This window comes from Dryobates pubescens, chromosome 10, assembly GCF_014839835.1.
Source record: "Dryobates pubescens isolate bDryPub1 chromosome 10, bDryPub1.pri, whole genome shotgun sequence".
NCBI classification, from domain to species: Eukaryota; Metazoa; Chordata; class Aves; order Piciformes; family Picidae; genus Dryobates; species Dryobates pubescens.
In genome coordinates, this window is record NC_071621.1 from 35,679,412 (window position 1) to 35,698,798 (window position 19,387).

Below are 19,387 nucleotides of genomic sequence, written 5' to 3' on the forward strand. Positions count from 1 at the left end.
AGTCTCAAGCTGCGCCAGGGGAGGTTTAGGCTGGATGTTAGGAAGAAATTCTTCCCAGAGATACTGGCCATTGGAATGTGCTGCCCAGGGAGGTGGCAGAGTCACCATCACTGGAGGTGTTTAGGAAGAGACTGGATGGGGTGCTTGGTGCCATGGTTTAGTTGATTAGATGGTGTTGGGTGATAGGTTGGACTTGATGATCTCTGAGGTCTTTTCCAACCTTACTGATTCTATGATCACTTAATCTGCTCAATCTGCACATGCTCTTCAGGAGCTGTTGTACTGCATACAAACACCTAGGCATCTCTCTTTTAAAACACTGCAGAAGGATCTTTAACTAGGAGAAATCAATTTGCATTTGCCTGAAGAAACTTACATTGCTGTAATTATTACATACAATCTACTAGAATACATCAGAGAGGTTGGCACACAGCAGAGGACACATAAATTGGTCTGCATTCCAGGTAACTTTAAGGGAGATGAAAGAACACTTTTTCAGAGTAATTTCTGACGTCACTTTGTTTCTGTGCAAACAAGACAACACTTTTAATACACAAAAGTTGGGGTTTGTGTGGTTTTTTTTAAATCAAACTCACATAGACATTTAAGAAACCAGTGTCAGTTTCTTTATACAGCCAAATACTCTTTGCAGCGACCTGGGACAACCTACACGCTCAATATGAGGGCTGAGTAATTCACCAGAGGCTGAGCATCCCCACCCCGCCCCCACCTCAGCCCAGCAACAGCACTGGTCACAGGCTGAGGTGCTCGCCGCTTCCTTACGGCTCCAACCCGCAGAGAAGCGGACTCCAGGAAGCTTCCACCGCCAGATAAGCTGCGGCCAGCCACCCGCCGCAGCCCCAGGCCCAGCCGCTAGACGGGGCCATGAGGAGCCCGGCCCGACGTGGCAAAGCCCCCGCGGCGAGCCCATTGCAAGCCTTCTCCTTCTCAGGCAGATAAAGGGCTTGCCCGGCCTGTTTTTGCCCGTGGCAAACCATGCGGCGAGCAGCAAAGCCACAGACACAGCCAAAGACGGCAGCACCCGCCTGCCGCGGCAGCATCCCACACCACCCCGCCGCTCAACGCCGCTGCACTAAGGCATGGCCGCCGCGACTCGCTTCCCGGCCGCCTCGCCGTGCGCATGCGTCCCGCGGCGCCCTGGCGCCTTCCTCGCCCTCTTCCTCTTGCTGTGGCAGCGGCAGCGGCGCCTGCGCGGCTGCCCGCTCTCCCCTTCCCCCGAATTTTCGTGAAGTTTCCGGAAGGCTCCGGGCGGCTCTTTCCGCTGAGCGAGCGGGCCCGGCCCCCCGGCACTGTCCGGCTTCCGGCTGCGCCGCCCGCTGCGCCGTGCTCCGCTCTTCTCAGCGGTGGGCAAGGAAGCGCTGCCGGCCGCTCGGTCGCCATGTCGCTGCTCTGCTACAACCGGGGCTGCGGACAGCGCTTCGACCCCGAAACCAATAAGGAGGGTAAGAGCAGAGGGGAAAGGTGATGGAGGGGAAAGCGGGGCGAGAAGTGCTTCCCTGATTGCTCCCTCTCTCCCACTTCCCCCAGCGTTCGGTTCGGGGGATGTGAGGGTGACGGAGCGCCGGGACAGGCTTTCCAGAGAGGTTGTGGAGTCTTCTCTGGAGACTTTCAAAACCCGTTCCTCTGCAGCCTGCTCTACGCGTACCTGCGTTCGCCGGGAGGTTGGACTAGGTGATCTCCAGACCCCTACCATTGGATGAGGGAGGGCCTCGGAGGGTTTACAGGCGGCCTGCAAAGGAGGTCTCAGGGGCGGTCCGAGTTGCTGGAGGTGCCCTCCACGCTCTATGACCTCCCCGGCTGCTGGAGCGACATCGCGGTGCGGAGCTGTCACTCCAGCCTCTAGGGACAGTCAGCACCGAGAGGCAGAGCGCCATGCCTAGGGATGTGTGTGTGTGTGTGACCCTCCCACCTTCGCTGTCACTGCGGGTCCCAGATCTTCTCTGGGAAACCGGTGTGGTGCTTTCCGTCGCCGTCCGGTGCGGCAAAGCCATGCTGCAGGCTGCTGCGGGTTTCACGGCGGCTGGACAGCGAAACCTGCCCGGGCTGGAAGTTGTCCCATTAATGGCAGAGGTGCAGGGCTGGCAGTGAGCCTGGTGCTGAGGTTCTTCTATAGCAGTAAGACCGCTCACAGCAGTATGAGGGAAGGGAGGCACTGAGCGGCAGTTCTGTACATTACCATCACGTGCTAGAGGTAGAAAACTGGAGGCCTTAAGCAACAGACAGCGTTCTTTGGAAGGCCTCTGTGGGTGTTGCAGACATGGCAGCTATCAACTACTTTTTTGGGTTTTTTAATTGTAGTATGTGAACTTGCAACAGGTAATTAAATGTAGCTTGTGAGCATGGACTCATAGGATGCTTTGGGTTGGAAGGGACCTTTAAAGGTCATCTAGTACACAGTCTCCAGCTGCGCCAGGGGAGGTTTAACCTGGATGTTAGGAAGAAATTCTTCCCAGAAAAAGAGATTGGCCATTGGAATGTGCTGCCTGGGGAGGTGGTGGAGTCACCATCCCTGGAGGTGTTTAGGAAGAGACTGGATGGGGTGCTTGGTGCCATGGTTTAGTTGATCTGATGGTGTTGGGTGATAGGTTGGACTTGATCTCAAAGATCTCTTCCAACCTGGTTAATTCTATTTGATTCTATTCTAGTCCAGTACATTCATGCCTGCTTTGTCAAGGGCTGTGAGCTCTTGCAGTGCTTCCCCTGGATATCCTGGGAATCCAATTCCTGGTGAAACCCTGAGTGCTGCTATGATTTTAAGTTTCATAATTCCACAAAGGCTGCAAAAAAGGTCATCTCAGTAGGCTTGCCCTCAACTGGTTTGTAAAGTAGCTCTGTGGGGTGAATTTCTATAATGGCCTTTTTGTATTAGCTTAACTTTTAGTGACCCAGAAGATCAGAATTAGACTAACATGTCCTAGCACATGCATATTCTGTGATTAGGAACTGTGGCATAGTGTTTGTTTTTCTGAGCTAAATATTTCCAAACAGAGGGGTGGCATACGGAGTCAGACTTGCTAATGTTAGTAACAGCAAAAGCAGGCAGAGTTGTGCAATGCTGCTGCCATTTAGTGATCTCTTCCACCAACATGCCCTGTGCACCTTTGCCCCAAAAGGCAAAGCAGATAGAGGCTTTTATACTAAAAATTCTGTCTGGGCTTCCATGACCTGTAGTCCTTATTAAAAGCAGCACTTTGTGATGTGTTCTTGTGTTTGTGATCAAATTGCATTAGACTCAGTCTGGTTGGCATGGTCTTTTGCTAGCTGTGTGGTGCTTGGATTGAGGAAAACAACTTCTTGAGATGAAGTTTGTTTTGTCAAGTGACTGGAATGCTTACTGTGCCCTAGACTGAGCAGTTCTGAAGGTAACCATAGTTATTCACTAGCCAGCTCAGAAAACCAAGTTTGATATTTTCTGTGGAATTAGGGAGATTATAATGTTTGGCATCCCTAAACTTCACCAAGGTCGATGAGGCAGCTGCTTCTTAGGCGTCTCAATCTATATACAGCTGTGTGTGGCTGTCGAGTTCAACTGGTTGGTTGTGTTTCAGAACACACATTTACCTCTGAAATACTGAGTTAAACACCAACATAACGTAACAGTCTTAGGATAAATCTACTAGTAGGAAGTTTTCTTAAATGAAAATAGGTAGAAAATAAGGCCTTCTGGACCCCCAGCAAGTTTGGATCTTTCAAGGCTTTTTCTTTACATTCAGCCAGCAGTGCATTCCCATAGCAATAATTGATTAAGGGGCCATTAATCCTGCCTTCAGAGTCTTATGGCTGAAATAATAATACATGTCTGAATATAGTGTAGAAACTCTCATTGTTTCAAAAAAATAAGCAAGAGGCTGACATGAAGGACTGTATGCCTCTTAAAGACAGCCTGAGGGAAAGCATTAAAGGTATGTCTCCACAGCTGGTGAGGTAATGCAGTTACGAATTCACCCATGGCGTGCCTGGCAAGGTACAAATTTCACATGCATTTTAGATGTGTTAACTACTCGTTAATCCATACTCCTAAGGACTTGCACAGCATCTGACATAGAAGGGAGAACTTGATCTCAAAAGTGATCATAGGCTTTTAATTATTTTCTTGTTTTAACCTGTCAATGACAATAGGAATGTTCAACTTCTGTCACTGAAGCCACTGTGAGGTAACACGTGCACACTTGAAATCAGCACAGCTTAATGACAGTTGGAAACATGGTGTGCAAAACCAGACTGAAATTGTGTATTTTATGTCTTTGTCTCAATTTATTCACTGTACTGTAATGTGTGTTTTTTTAAAACTATTTTTTGGGGGGTGGTTAGGTTGCAATTGAGTTCTTTCATAGTGCTGTTTAATTTGGCTATTGCCAAAACAGTAGCACACACTCTTTTGTGGTTTTTTTATACCCTTTTTCCTTAGATCAAAGTTAGTGATGTTGAACCTTCAAGATAAACATCATCACAGAGCCAGTGAAAACTTAGTGTACTATTTCTGAGGTGGTGTGACTGAGAGATGTGGTTGAAAGAAATGATATCTTAGCTTTTTGGAGTCTGTCTGCCTGGTTTTCTTTAACCTTGTGCAGTTCAAACTCTTGTTCCTGTGAAGTCCACCCCTTGATCCTCTGCCTGCCTCTCCTGGGTTTCTGTTTCTCAGGCTGAGCCTTTTCTATATGAATTATTCATAAGCTCTTGCCATACCATGTTTGTCCTGTTCATTTGTCCTGTTTTGTATGGATTTTTTTCCTAACACTGTGAGAAATGCAGTGGAATTCTCTTCCTAGCTTCAGTAGACAACTTGACCTCAACTTCTCAGAGTGCTGAATGAAGTTCCTCAGGTTTAATGACCTTCCACTGCTTCAGGGTTGTAAAGCATAACTTGCAAAGTGCTGGAGCGCTTCCACAGAATACCAGGTTGGTTTGCAAGTTGTGTGTAGACAGATACCTCATTTAATCTTCAAGAATTCAATAGGATCACACTGCAAATACCTCCCAAGTTTGGGTACCTTTACCACTTTCTACTTTGACATTTAACAGAAATAATAGAGTGCTTCAGTGAATAAGCAAGAGTGTAGGAGTAAGGTAACAACAGTCAGCAGTGTGTGTGTGTTGTGAGAGTGGGATTGGTTTGGGTATGAAGTCAGTACTGATAAAAAGACCAAAACAGATCTGACAATTTGTGCTGTTTGCACCTCCAGAAATTAGCTGAAGGTGAGAGAAAAATGATGACTCGCTTTGAACAGCCTTACTTCTTTCCTAGTTGAGGGAAGGTATTAACAGCAGGGGAGAGGTAGCTTGGGGTTTTTTAATTATCTTTTTTCCTGTGAAAAATGTAGATGTTCATAGATATGTTTGTCACTGTTGCTGAAGGACTAGTGGCCCAAAATATGCGAGTTAAGCTGGGAACCGGTGTCTGTCAGACTTCAGTGGTGCCCTCACTCTGAATATGAAATGAAAGAAAATGATCTAAGCAAGGTTACCTAAGCATCTGTGTATTTATAAGAAATGAAAACAACAAAGTTTGATTATATTCTTTTTGTCTTTTACTTAGTATCTGTAGGCAGGTTACTAATAAAGTTATTTATCACTTTTCTCTTTTGCTTACTATTATGTGCACTTTGATATTTTTCACTCTTCTGTTTTATGGTGGCTTGTTATAAAACCTGATACTGTTTGCATCACTTTTAATTTTAGCTATTTCTAACAACAAAAAGGCTTAAAGACTGAATGATAGCACGTGGTTCCCATCACTTTCAGAATCAGGTCATAATACTATTCTCCATGCAGTATATGTCAAAGAGAAGTTCTATAATCAGAGCAATTACATCACACTTAAAAGTAATAAAATATACTGAGGAAAGAAGGAGCAGATAGGATAGAATAGAATATAGAATAGAATCTAGACTAGAATAGGATAGAATATAGAATAGAATCTAGACTAGAATAGGATAGAATATAGAATAGAATAAACCAGGTTGGAAGAGACCTTTGAGATCATTGAGTCCAACCTATTATCCAACACTATCTAATCAACTAAACCATGGCACCAAGCACCCCATCCAGTCTCAGTTGGTACAGTAAAAAGCTGTAAGATACATCAAAAAGCTGTAATGTTAATAGATGTTTATGAATATAAACAGTTCCATTAATGGAAGTTTTGTTTTGGTGTAGTGTTGATACTGAAGCTATTAATAACTAATAGTGTTGACGTGTCTAAATCGTGTCTGTGGAAGACTAGCCTTTGGGTTGGAGTCCTTAAGTGGCCTAGGATGCTACAAACATTGAAGAAAGACAGCAGGCTAATTATCCTGGTTGACATAACAAACTCAAAGATTGGTGTGAAGAGAATTCTTTAACAGAGTGCTTCTAGATAGAAAACCTTGATCTGGTGCAAACAGCTGTATTTGATGCTCTAAACCAGCATTTGATATCTGTAGGGTGGCCATAGGGACAATAGTTTTGCTGACTTACTGGCAAGTACTAATTGTTGGTGAAGGAAAAGAGTGGTCTGTAGGTATTGACTTGCACTCTGTGGAGGTGGAAGCTTGCCTTAGATGCCTGGGTTGTGTGGTATAACAAAGAAAAAATACTGATTGTTTATGTTTACTGTATGTACTCAGAAAGCTTGTTCTGCAGAGCCTGTGCTTTCCTTCAGCTCATGGCATATGTGAGTTGCAAATCTGCATTGTTTTCTGGGTTTGTGGTCAGATGAATAAAGATTCTTAATATTCCTGAATATTAATAACAGTCATTTTCTTCTAGATTCATGCACATACCATCCAGGTGTGCCAGTGTTTCATGATGCTCTGAAAGTAAGTATGCAGCTGTCTCTTTTGAGTATGATGCCTTTTTCCAGATATGTCAAACACTATGCTTGGTTTTTTCCTTTTAATTCCAAATATTTCAGTGCTGCAGGAACCAGTGTTCAGCCTGCCTGTTTGAGCAACCCCATGAAATTAGAAAATCACAGCTGCTCAGACCTGAAGAGATTTAAAGACCATGCTCATGGTCTAAATGTTCTGCGAGTCTCTATGACACATTTCCTATTGACTGACTTTAGATGTCTCAACACTTTAATTAGGTCTTCTGAGTAGGTCTTTGGAAGCATTAAGATGTGTCATCCTCTCTCAGTTAATTAACCTGCTTTGAATTCTAACCAGCTGCTTGTGGTCTTATGTGGCTAAAGCACTAATCTGTATGTGACATTTGCCTACTGTGACAAATAATTGTGTTTGTTAATCAGCCAAACGAGAATAGTGGTTAAGTTTGGATTGGTTACCCATGCCTCTGATGCACCTGTCCAGCATTCTTGGGATACATCTTCAGTAGTGAATTAAATATACCTGTGAGTGGTCTGCAGTGTTTAGGCCAGCTGCAAAGTCCATATCCATTATATTTGTTTTCCTATTTCAAAATCTACTGACTGCATTCAAAGAGAATGATGTGAGAGACAACTGCCAAAAGGGTTCAGGAAATCATTCTCCCAATTCAATTGTGTACAGTCAGAAATCTGGCATCCAGAAATGGAGCCTGGCTCTACTTGTGGCTGTCAATGGGTCTATGTCCCAGTGGAGGCCAGGGACAAGTGGAGTCCCTCAGGGATCAGTCCTGGGACCAGGCTTGTCCAACATCTTTGTGGGTGCCATGGACAGTGGCATTGAGTGCACCCTCAGCAAGTTTGCTGATGACACCAAGCTGTGTGGTGCAGCAGACAGCTGGAGGGAAGGGATCCATCCAGAGGGACCTGGACAGGCTGGAGAGGTGGGCACAAGCCAACCTCATGAGGTTCAACAAGACCAAGTGCAGGATCCTGCAGCTGGGTCGAGGCAATCCCAGGCACAAATCCAGGCTGGGCAGTGACTGGCTGGAAAGCAGCCCTGAGGAGAGAGACTTGGGGGTGCTGGGGGAGGAGAGGCTCACCAGGAGCTCTCAGTGTGCACTTGCAGCGCAGAAAGCCAATCAGATCCTGGGCTGCAGCAAGAGAAGTGTGGCCAGCAGGGCAAGGGAGGTGATTCTCCCCCTCTGCTCAGCTCTGGGGAGACCCCACCTGGAGTACTGCCTCCAGTTCTGGAGCCCCTATTACAAGAGGATATGGACATGCTGCAGTGTGTCCAGAGAAGGGCCATGAGGATGAGCAGAGGGCTGGAGCACCTCTCCTCTCAGGACAGACTGAAGGAGCTGGGGCTGTTCAGTCTGGAGAAGAAAAGGCTCTGAGGTGACCTAATTGTGGCCCTCCAGTATCTGAAGGGGGCTACAAGAAGGCTGGGGAGGGACTGCTCAGGATCTCAGGTAGTGATAGGACTGGGGGGAATGGAATGAAGCTGGAGGTGGGGAGATTCAGGCTGGATGTGAGGAGGAAGTTCTCCACCATGAGAGTGGTGAAGCCCTGGAATGGGTTGTCCAGGGAGGTGGTTGTGTCACCATGCCTGGAGGTGTTTAAGCCCAGGGTGGATGAGGCTCTGGCCAGCCTGATCTAGTGTGAGCTGTCCCTGCTCATGGCAGGGGGTTGAAACTAGATGATCCTTGTGGTCCCTTCCAACCCTGACTGATACTATGATACTAACTGCATTAGCACAGATGCCCTTTCATAGGACACCAAAATGCTATTTAACCAAGCTTCAGGAGCTGCTTCTGCTGACAGTGCATTGCACTCCTGTTCCCTAATGGGGTGTTTTGTGGACTCCTGGAAGCTTGTGTGTGTGTGCTGGCTGGCATGTTTTCTGTGAGCTATTGCCCATACTGCAGCCCATGACTCTGGAATTGGGCATCATGTGCCATTGGCACGTTGCAGCAGATGCTGCTGGGTCATATGTGCCACAGTTACTTAGGCTGTGGCAGTTTGTTTTGTACAGAATCATAGTTGTACTCACAACTGCCTCATGAAACAGGCAGACATTAGTTACCTGTAAAGCTTGTGTTTATTCCCTCTTCCTCTTACATATGCACTGTTTTTAGGACAAGAGGTACTTCCCCCTGCCCCCTTATCCTACCTCTTAGCCTAATTAACAATTTATCATAGAATGGTCTGGGTTGGAAGTGACCTCCAAAGATCATCTAGTCCAACCCATCTGCAGTAAGCAGGGGCATCCTCAACTAGATCAGGCTGCCCAGAGCCCTGTCTGGCCTCATAATTTTGTATGAGCAATTTTCTTCCTACTCTGGATCCTAGATAATCCAAGTGAGCAGAATGAGACTTCTGTCTCATCAGCTATGGAAATCGTTAATATTTTGAGGGTATTTTTACCCACCTAGCTAACCTCCCTTGTGTCGCACTGCTTAAGCTCTGAAAGCAGTGGTGCATTTCTTAGTCAAACTGTTGTCTCTCATAATGTTCTTCAGGTTCTAAGGTGCATTATTCACAGTGGCAAGATAATTTTCTCTAAAATTGGATTTCTGATTTATGTAATAAAAAGTGCCCTTGATTGCTGTAGCTGGTTAGATGGCTGTGCAGTGCAGCTGTCTAGCTTTGTGTTGAAGATGATGGCCAGCACTCAAAGAGAAAAAGGCCCCAGCATTTTTGGAAGGGGGGGGCTGTACCTCTGCCACAGGTGAACTAGTCTCAGGTACAGCAGTTCATCGTTTTGCTTACACATTACTTTGTGATAAAGTAACATTTGTGCTTTCTGTTGTACCGACTTGTGTCCAGGTCTGGGCCCCTCAATTTAAGAAGGACATTGAGACACTTGAATGTGTCCAGAGAAGGGCAACAAGGCTGGGGAGAGATCTGGAGCACAGCCCTGTGAGGAGAGGCTGAGGGGATTGGGGTTGCTTAGCCTGGAGAAGAGGAGGCTCAGGGGAGACCTCATTGCCCTCTACAACTACCTGAAGGGAGGTTGTAGCCAGGTGGGGGGGGTTGGTCTCTTCTCCCAGGCAACCAGCACCAGAACAAGAGGACACAGTCTCAAGCTGTGCCAGGGGAAGTTCTGGCTTGAGATAAGGAGAAAGTTCTTCCCAGAAAGAGTAATTGCCCATTGGAATGTGCTGCCCAGGGAGGTGGTGGAGTCACCATCCCTGGAGGTGGTCAAGAGGGGATTGGATGTGGCACTTGGAGCCATGGTTTAGTTAGTCCTGAGGTGTTGGGTGATAGGTTGGACTTGATGATCTCTGAGGTCTTTTCCAACCTTGTTGATTCTATGATTCTAAGCTGGCACCTAACTCATTATGCAAAATACTGCCTTATATTCAGCAAACTTACTGGTTAAGGCAGCACAAATGAAATAAAAATGTTAACAGTCTCTGGCTTTTAAAAATGCAGATGGTGATGATATTGTCCAAAGAGGAGGACAAATAAAATCTCTAAGTGTGATGTGTTGCATCTTGTAAAGGAATATAATTAGCCTTTTGCTTTTTACAAGCTGTTCCCAAGCCAGGTGGTCATCTTTGTTTTGTTTTTATCCCCCAAAATGCTTATAGGGTTGGTCATGTTGTAAGAGAAGAACAACAGACTTCTCTGACTTCTTAAGCATTGTGGTATGTACTCATGACTATTTATCATTTCTATACTTGTCAAATGTCAGTGATAAATGGTAGAATGTGTTTGTATGTTTGAAGTTTGCCTTATTTTGTTAACACTGTCTTAAGTCTTGCATGCCCTGTTCATCTTGGTAGAACATCAAAGTTGAGTTCCATGTTCAGGCTTTGGTGGTTGAAATTAGTTCTATCATAACCTATTTAGATGCTTGTTAGCAGTGAAGGAAAGTCAGTACTTTTTGTTATTCTGCTTGATTATGGAAAAGTATGCATTTTTCCTTTAGTTGTAGGATCTCCTTTGCAGCCAGTGTTTAGAATGTGCTAAAGGAGAAGATGGGCCTGAGGAAATCAATCAAGAAAACTTATTACAGTTTTTGATATTTTACACTGTAGAATAAACCTTTGCTTTCCACAACAGGGCTGTACAAAGGGTCTTCATAACAGTGAGAAACCTCCTGAGCCTGTTAAACCAGAAGTCAAAACAACCTCTGAACGAAAGGAGCTAGCTGAACTCAAGCCCAGATTTCAAGAACACATCATTCAGGCACCAAAACCGCTGGAAACAATTAAAAGGCCAAGGTAGAGTATTTGAAACTCAGTTTTGCCCAAGTTGTGGTAAGCTGACCAAGTTAAAGCTTGTTCCTGTAAAACTTCCCAAATTGCCTTTCAAAGAGCTTGTGTTTGGTAGCAGTTATGATGTTACTTTAAGCTTTGAAGTGAGATGCAAGTATTCTGGTTAGGACAAGGTAGTACTGGATTTCTCAGCACCTTCCAGAAAACACAAACTGCAGTCTAAAGCCTCACAGCTTAAAAAGCCACCAGCAGTTCTCTTCAGTGAAGCAGTCCTCAAAAATAATTCTAGGGTGCCTGTATTTAGATTCATTAATCTCTGATTCATTTTTGCTGTTGTAGAATATTTAGGTTTTCACCTTGGAAGCCATGACTGCCTTCTAAATTTCCAGTATCTTTTTCCATAAACAGTAAGAATTGCCACTTACAAACCTAGTTTGTTTGGTTGTTGTAGGGGAGATGAGACAGGAAGAGCCTTGTAGCAAGATTAAAGGTTACTACTTTGTTGTTGCTTGTAAATTATTTCTCATCAAGCTGACATGAATACATGGACTTGTTTTAGCCCAGATGAACCAATGACAAAACTGCAGCTGAAGGTGTCAGCTTCCCTCAAGCAAGCATTAGATAAACTGAGACTGTCATCAGAAAGTGAAGAGAAAAAAGGTAAGGCTGTAGGGAGGTTAAGTAGGTGTATGATGCTACTCATCACACGAACAAGTTAAATGCTGGGTTTTGTTGAAGTCATTATTTCACATAATTATGTTCTTAATCTGGGAAATACCTTCCTGTCTAGGGAATGACAATCAACTTTTAAATGTGAAGAATATGGAGACTTGGGTGTTAGGAGCAGTATGTTGTCATTAAAGTTATTTGAACTGGCTGGGTTTGTAAGTTTTCCTGGTTCAAATGGGCATGATGGGAACATCCATCTCTGACTATATGATTGAAAGAGTTCCCAGGAAATAGATTTCCCCCATGTCATTGCAAGCATGAGGTCATACAAAGCCTTCCTTAAACTGGTGATATTCCTCTGAAGATCAGTTGATTCTCCTCCATCTGTTTTTCCTCTTTTTTTTCTCCACAGTTTATTTGGAACTTGGTTCCAGAGCTACACTGCTCCTTAAGAAATGCTTTCTAATTTCAGCCTACGTTTGTGGCTTTTTTATACTCTTGCTCTTGTGCCAAAGCTGTCATTTGGCTCTTGCTTCTCCTTGGTATCCAGATTCTTTCCTTGTGTGTATTTACATGGAGCAGTTGGACCATTTTACACATTTAGTTCTACAAAACCAAACAAGATGAGTGATTGTTTTCTCCCTCTATGATTCTAATAATCATCTTCATCAGGGTTTGTGTTTTGGTTTGGTTTTTTCCCCCTGTTTAAAGCACTGTAAAGATGTAGAACCTAGAATCTGATTCTTAGGTGTTACAGCTTTTGGCATGCTTGCATTATTTCTGTTTGCATAGAATCTGATTCTTAGGTGATACAGGTTATGTCATGTTTGCATAATTTCTGTGGGAGAGGGTTGGTTGGGTTGGTTTTTTTCTGATCTACTCCTTAGCTCATTTTAACTCTTAATAAAAGCAAATTATTTACTACATCATGCAGTTCAGTTACTATTTTCCATAACAAGATTCTGTTTACAGAGGAAGACGGTGATGAAATCAAGATTGGGACTGCATGTAAAAATGCAGGCTGCTCAAAAGTAAGTGGTTCAGTTCCACTCTTAAACTCAGTTGCTAAACCAAGTGCACAGTTTTGTTTTGTTTTTCTTTCCTGAATGTTTTTCCATGGGCTACAAATTGATTTGGAAATGGCTCAAAGTCTTAATGAATGCACACAGTTTGGTATGAATAAATGGGGGCTGTTCTGTACTGGGCGTGAAGTAGGTCTAAGATTACCTTTTCTAATGCCTGTCCTGAAGGTCTACTTTGTAAGCTTGCCAAAGCCATGTTACTGTTGTGTTTCAACTTAAAGTATTAAATATAATATTGGTGAAGGGTGGCTTACTGATAACACTTCAGTTACTCTTGATAACATGTCTAGGTCAAAAGCATCTGCAGATCTTACCATTTAATGCTTCCCTTAGAAAAATCCACAAAGAAAATGGTTTAATACTTTGAGCACCAAAATTAGTCTTTATAGTAGAGTCATTTATTTTCTAGTTATGTACTTGTTTTCTCTGAATGTTCAGAGAGAAAGTGACCTTAATGAGCAAAGATCATGTCACCATTGATGGATGCCATTGAACTAGTACAAAGTATAGCTGTTAGAAGGAGTGCCAGGGAGCCTTCTGTGAATGCAGGCTGAATGGTTACTTTAAAAGCTGGAGCACACCATTAGATCTAGGTCACTACAAAGCTTTTGAGTAAATACTTTGTTCAGTGTTTCTCTTGTGGGTTGTGTTTTGCTATTTTCCTTGGGTCCACATGCTGTAACAATAATACATCTTAAATGCTTTGCTTTCGTAGACCTATGAAGGACCACAAAGCGCAGAAGAAGTATGTATATACCATTCTGGTGTACCTATATTCCATGAAGGGTTAGTATTCAGTACACATAATACATGGGGGTTTTTTAATGTCTTCCTGATTTCCTTGAAATGTTGCCCTGGTTTTATTCTGTATTTCTTCTTCAGTCAAAAATGGCAATGCTTGAAGAGGGTATTCTGAATCAACAGTTATATTGCTTAAAGGAAACTTCTGAAGTATTCACTGTAGATTATGTCCTAAATATTGTTTCATTGCTTTGCAAACTTTCAAGGATGAAGTATTGGAGCTGTTGCAAAAGAAAAACATCTGACTTCAATACATTTTTAGCTCAAGAAGGCTGCACAACAGGGACACATGTATGGACTAAGAAGGATGCAGTAAGTAGCATTAACATTGCATTCTATAGCTGGCCTTTCTGCATTTTTAATACTGAAATGTAGCCATTAGCTTGACTGAATTGCTGCTGCAGTGGAGCTGTTATGGATCACTACCCCTGAAATAATGTGGAGGATCTTCTGCGTACCATGACAACAGAGAAAAGTATTTTGACTTAATCTCTGGTAGAAGTATGCTTGCAATAGAGTACAACACGTAGTAAAAGTGGTTTTGACAAGTTCAGAAGGGGGAAAAAAAGGTACTCTTATTTTGCTTTGATAGTTAAGAAAGTCAATAGTATTCCACATAGAATATATTCCATATATATTACTTTTAAAAAAGTCCATTAGAATAGAATAGAATTAACCAGGTTGGAAAAGACCTTTGAGATCATCGAGTCCAACCTATCACCCAACACCATCTAATCAGCTAAACCATGGCACCAAGCACCCCATCCAGTCTCCTCTTAAACGCCTCCAGTGATGGTGACTCCACCACCTCCCTGGGCAGCACATTCCAGTTGTGTTTCATAGAATCAATCAGGTTGGAAAAGACCTCAGAGATCATCAAGTCCAACCTATCACCCAACACCTTATGACTAAAGAGGTCATGACCAAAGACCATTAAGAGGGGAGCTGTACATGTTTCATAGTGTTGTGGGATTTTTTTTCCCCCATCACAGTGTCCTCATTTTTCAGTGTGGTCTCTGTCATAAACATTGGGTTTTTTCACTTGTGATTTTTGACAGGGACCAGTAGCTGAAACATTTAGTGAGAAGAGATATAAGTGGAGTCCTGCCATCTCCTGTGAACATAAAATGTAGTCCTCAACAGCAAATAAACATAGCTGATAAAAATAATCCTGTGAATTTTATCCTGATTATTCTTGTAAAACTACTTCTGAATGCAATTTTAAGTCTTTTTTTCTCTGTACCTTTTTTCCTTCTATAGGGTAAGAAAGTAGTTCCATGCAGGCATGATTGGCACCAGACTGGAGGAGAAGTGACTATTTCTGTATATGCTAAAAACTCTGTTCCTGATCTGAGCTATGTAGAAGCAAACAGCACAATGGTGAGTATCTACATTAAGATGTAATTATGATTTGTTTTAATTCTTATAGCAGCCTGAAGTTAGGAAAACCTGGCTTCTACTCAATTTACAAGACAGACTTAAGAATCATTTTTGCATAAGGGTGAGGTTGTAGCCAGGTGGGGCTTGGTCTCTTCTCCCAGGCAACCAGCACCAGAACAAGAGGACACAGTCTCAAGCTGCACCAGGGGAGGTTTAGGCTGGATGTTAGGAAGAAATTCTTCCCAGAAAGAGAGATTGGCCATTGGAATGTGCTGCACCCAGAGGTGGTGGAGTCACCATCACTGGAGGTGATGAGACTGGCTGAGGCACTTGGTGCCATGGTTTAGTTGATGAGATGGTGTTGGGTGATAGGTTGGACTCGATGATCTCAAAGGTCTTCTCCAACCTGGTTTAATTCTGTATTCTGTAATTTAATATTCCTCACAGTATGCAGTTTCACAAGTACTATATTTAAAATGCTTCTGTGATTTCATAGTCATGCATTTGGAGGAAATGGTACAGCTTCCAGGATGTGGGTATGGCCACTCTTGACTGTGATACAGTATCGGAGTAGGTGGGAACAGATTTTTCACTTCTTTCTGAAGGACAGTTGGTGTTGGATGATAGGTTAGACTTGATGATCTCAAAGGTCTTTTCCAACCTGGTTTATTCTAGTCTAGTCTGTCTGTTCTATTCAAAATGTATCATCTATTGCTGAGGCAAAATGGGATTGATACTGCAAACACCATTCTCATTTAACAGAAGAAAATAGAGGTGTGTTCTAGAAGGTAATCCTGTTACCTCATTCTACAGCCATGGCATCACACATCCTTCTTGTAAGTCATAGAGTTGCTCCTTGCTTTGAAGGTTCATTTTTTTTGTTTAATCATTTTCAAGTACAGAGGTGAAAAAGAACCTGAAGTTGTGAGCCTAAAGAAGAAGAGTATTGTAAAGAATTTTCCCAGGTGTTAAGAAACTATGTGTATGTTAGGAGTTTGCATATTGAGATAATGGACTTTAGCTAAGAAGGGTTTTTTAACTTTACCTTTTGGTGGTGTTTTGGTTTGGGGTATTTTTCACAATTGTTTTCCCCCTTGCATCAGAGAACAGAGGATAATACTGAATCATTTCTCTTTTCACTAATGTGAACATTTTTTAGATCATTTGATCAATTTGCTCATTGCAGGATCTGAATCCTAGTGTGATGTATTTTGTTTAGATACTCGAGGTGTTAAATGTTTTGTAAGCCTGACAGAATTTTCTTTTGTGTTTCTTCTTAAGTTAAATATCCACATTGTGTTTGAAGGAGAGAAGGAGTTCCATCGGAGTGTGAAATTATGGGGAGTAAGTATGGGGGGGGGTTATTAAAACAAACTAACAAACAAAGCCCCCAACAACAACAAAAAACAGCCTTACCCTCAACTTTGTCTCTTTCAAAGAGTGTGGTGTACTTCATTACTGTGCTTATTGAAAGAAATTCAGTTGCATGTCATTGCACTAATTGCCTTTAAATCTGAACCTAATGTCCTGTGTAAGCAGCTAGGACATCAGAGTTGATTACTGCTTTGAGGCAAAGGTGATCTCCTGAGGTCCTGTCTGATCCCAACCCCATGACAGCAGGGCGGTAGAGAACCCGTGGCAGTATGTAGTTGCATGTCTGTGTTAGACCAGTGTGTGAGCCAGCAGGGCGCCCAGGTGGCCAAGAAGGCCAATGGCATCCTGGCCTGCATCAGGAACAGTGTGACCAGCAGGAGCAGGGAAATCTTTCTGCCCTGTACTCAGCACTGGTTAGGCCACACCTTGAGTCCTGTGTCCAGTTCTGGGCTCCTCAAGTTAAGAAGGATGTTGAGACACTTGAATGTGTCCAGAGAAGGGCAATGAGGCTGAGAAGAGGTCTGGAGCACAGCCCTGTGAGGAGAGGCTGAGGGTGCTGGGGTTGCTTAGCCTGGAGAAGAGGAGGCTCAGGGGAGACTTGATTGCTGTCTACAAGTACCTGAAGGGAGGTGGTAGCCCAGTGGGTGTTGGTCTCTTTTCCCAGGCAGCCATCACCAGAACAAGGGGACACAGTCTCAAGCTGTGCCAGGGGGAAGTTTAGGCTAGAGGTGAGGAGAAAGTTCTTCCCAGAAAGAGAGATTGGCCATTGGAATGTGCTGCCCAGGGAGGTGGTGGAGTCACCATCCCTGGAGGTGTTCAAGAGGGAATTTGACATGGCACTTGAAGCCCTGGTTTAGTAGTCCTGAGTTGTTGGGTGGTAGGTTGGACTTGATGATCTCTGAGGTCTTTTCCAACCTGATTGATACTACGTTTCTATGTCTTTTCTGTTGTAGGTAATCGATGTGAAGAGGAGTTACGTGAACATGACAGCTACAAAGATCGAGCTGACGATGAGAAAAGCGGAGCCCCTGCTCTGGGCGAGTCTGGAGTTACCAGCAGTCAGCACACAACAGAAAAAAGAGGGGTCAGATCAATAATAATTCCAGGAGACAAGTTCTTTCCCATTCTGAATTGGTGACTTGCTACTGTAATCATATATTTAACTTTTATATAGATTCTTTTTTGTCTGTCATGCTGGCTCCTATGTTCCATTCTACAACCAAATTTGACGCACAGTGGCTGGGGGTGTACACTTGAAGGGTAGCAGCTCTTTCTGCTTGTGTCTTTATTCTAGCTAGAGCATCTCCATGGGGATTTGGAGTACAAGAGCTATTGCCCTTTGCTTCCAGCCTTACTTGCCATGCACTGACTACCCAAACAGACGTGTTCTCAGCCCACCCCATGTGTTCACTTTTCAGCTGTTTGGTTTAGACAGGATCTGCTGGGTAGTACATGGTAAATTCAGCACCCTTCATGATGAAGCATATGGTAACAAAGATGCAAAGATCTGAGTTGATGAGGTGATCAGCATGCAGTCCCCTCTCTAGAACAAAAAAGAGATGTAAAAAAATGAAAGAGCACTTGTTGACCTGCGGTTGTTCTTCTGAAGCTAACAGTAGTTTCGATACCTGGTGGCTCTGTAGGGATGGAATAAATGGTATTTGCTAAGGATTTCAGTACTTGCTGACTCTAGCTGTCTTTCCTGTCTAAAAGCAGGAGGTTAGATTAAAATAAAAGCTGGCAAGAGGAGGGTTTTTTTGGTTTTTAATTTTTCTTCTGTCTCTTTGGTGTTTGACTTGTTAAATATAAAAATGAATGGGCAAAGAAAGGGCTGAACAAGTCAGCAGCTGGGCTGGGGAGGATGTCCCAACAGCAGACTATTGTAAAGTTACCCAGGTGCTGTAGAGATTTGACAGTTTCCAGAATGTGTATTCTAGCCTATTGTACAACATGCACAATGGTGAAACAATGAGCAGTTGGAGAGGCGATGGAGGAGAAGCCAGTACACAGGGTAGGTGTCTCAGGAAAATTATTTCCATGTAGATAGGACTGCTTCTGAGGATGGTCCTACAGGAACTAAATTTATCTGCAGGACAAATCTTAGGAGAAACAAACCAAAAGCTTTAAAATGTCTGTGTCAAAATTGTTCTTAAATTTAAACTATTTTTTAAATATTTTAAAGTATTTCCTTAGAAGAGGATGAGCAGAACTCTGTAACTAGAAATCAAGACCTTGTTTGTGTTTTCAGTTCTCCCATCAATAAAGCTCTGTGGCTGAAAAGAGGATAGTTTTAAAGAGGAGATTTTTATCCAAGCAGCAGCACATGCAGTAATGCTGCTCTGTGTTTCTGCTTGACACAGCTTCTTACTTCTGGGCTGCAGCTGGAAGAAAAGCAGTGGGTTTGTATGTGTGATGCAAAATGCACATGATTGTTCACTGTGCCAAAACTTGGATGTGTAACCAGGTGATCCTGTGGACTTCTGAAATGTGTGGATGCTCATCCACCTACCACTTTGGCAGAGCTGGAGTAAAGGCAAGGGAAATGTAGTAAAGACATTAAGAAGTTAAATGTGGCTTTCTAAGGATGTTACTGTTTTCCAGCAGGTATCATTTTACTTGAGCTCAGAGTTCCTGTCTCTAGCACTACTTGAAATCCTACTTCGTGCTTCAAGTAATAGGAAATATGTTACCAAAGAAACCATCCCCAAACACCAAGAAAGTAACAGCAGTGCTGTAGACATGAAGTTTGTTTTGGTGCTTCTTTACCTTCCTTTCAAGGTCCTCTTTCCTTACTGACTTGGAGGGAGTGTGATTGCTTACTCCCTTAGGCCCGTGTTAAAAGTTCCAGCTCTAAGTTCTACCTACAAGATTCTATTGACCTCTAAGAAAGCCACATTGTTGTTTGGGGGTTTTGGTGCTTTTTTGTTGTTTTGGTTTTAATGTCAGGTGCTCTGAAGTGGCAGGGTGCAGAGGCATACACAAATGTATGCCTGCAATTGGTCCTCTAAAAACCAAACAGATATTCCCTGATG

General features: G+C 43.4%; 1 protein-coding gene across 1 annotated transcript; it reads left to right on the plus strand.

Annotated features, from left to right (window-relative positions):
• Window positions 1–1,356: 1,356 nt before the first annotated feature.
• On the plus strand, window positions 1,357–17,765 carry CHORDC1 (cysteine and histidine rich domain containing 1). The gene is made up of 11 exons (XM_009901503.2): window positions 1,357–1,463; window positions 6,769–6,818; window positions 10,420–10,476; window positions 10,895–11,055; window positions 11,609–11,709; window positions 12,691–12,749; window positions 13,516–13,586; window positions 13,808–13,913; window positions 14,862–14,981; window positions 16,263–16,325; window positions 17,309–17,765. The coding sequence occupies exons 1-11, from the start codon at window positions 1,400–1,402 to the stop codon at window positions 17,450–17,452; spliced, it is 996 nt and encodes a 331-aa protein (XP_009899805.2). The 5' UTR covers window positions 1,357–1,399; the 3' UTR covers window positions 17,453–17,765.
• Window positions 17,766–19,387: the final 1,622 nt, after the last annotated feature.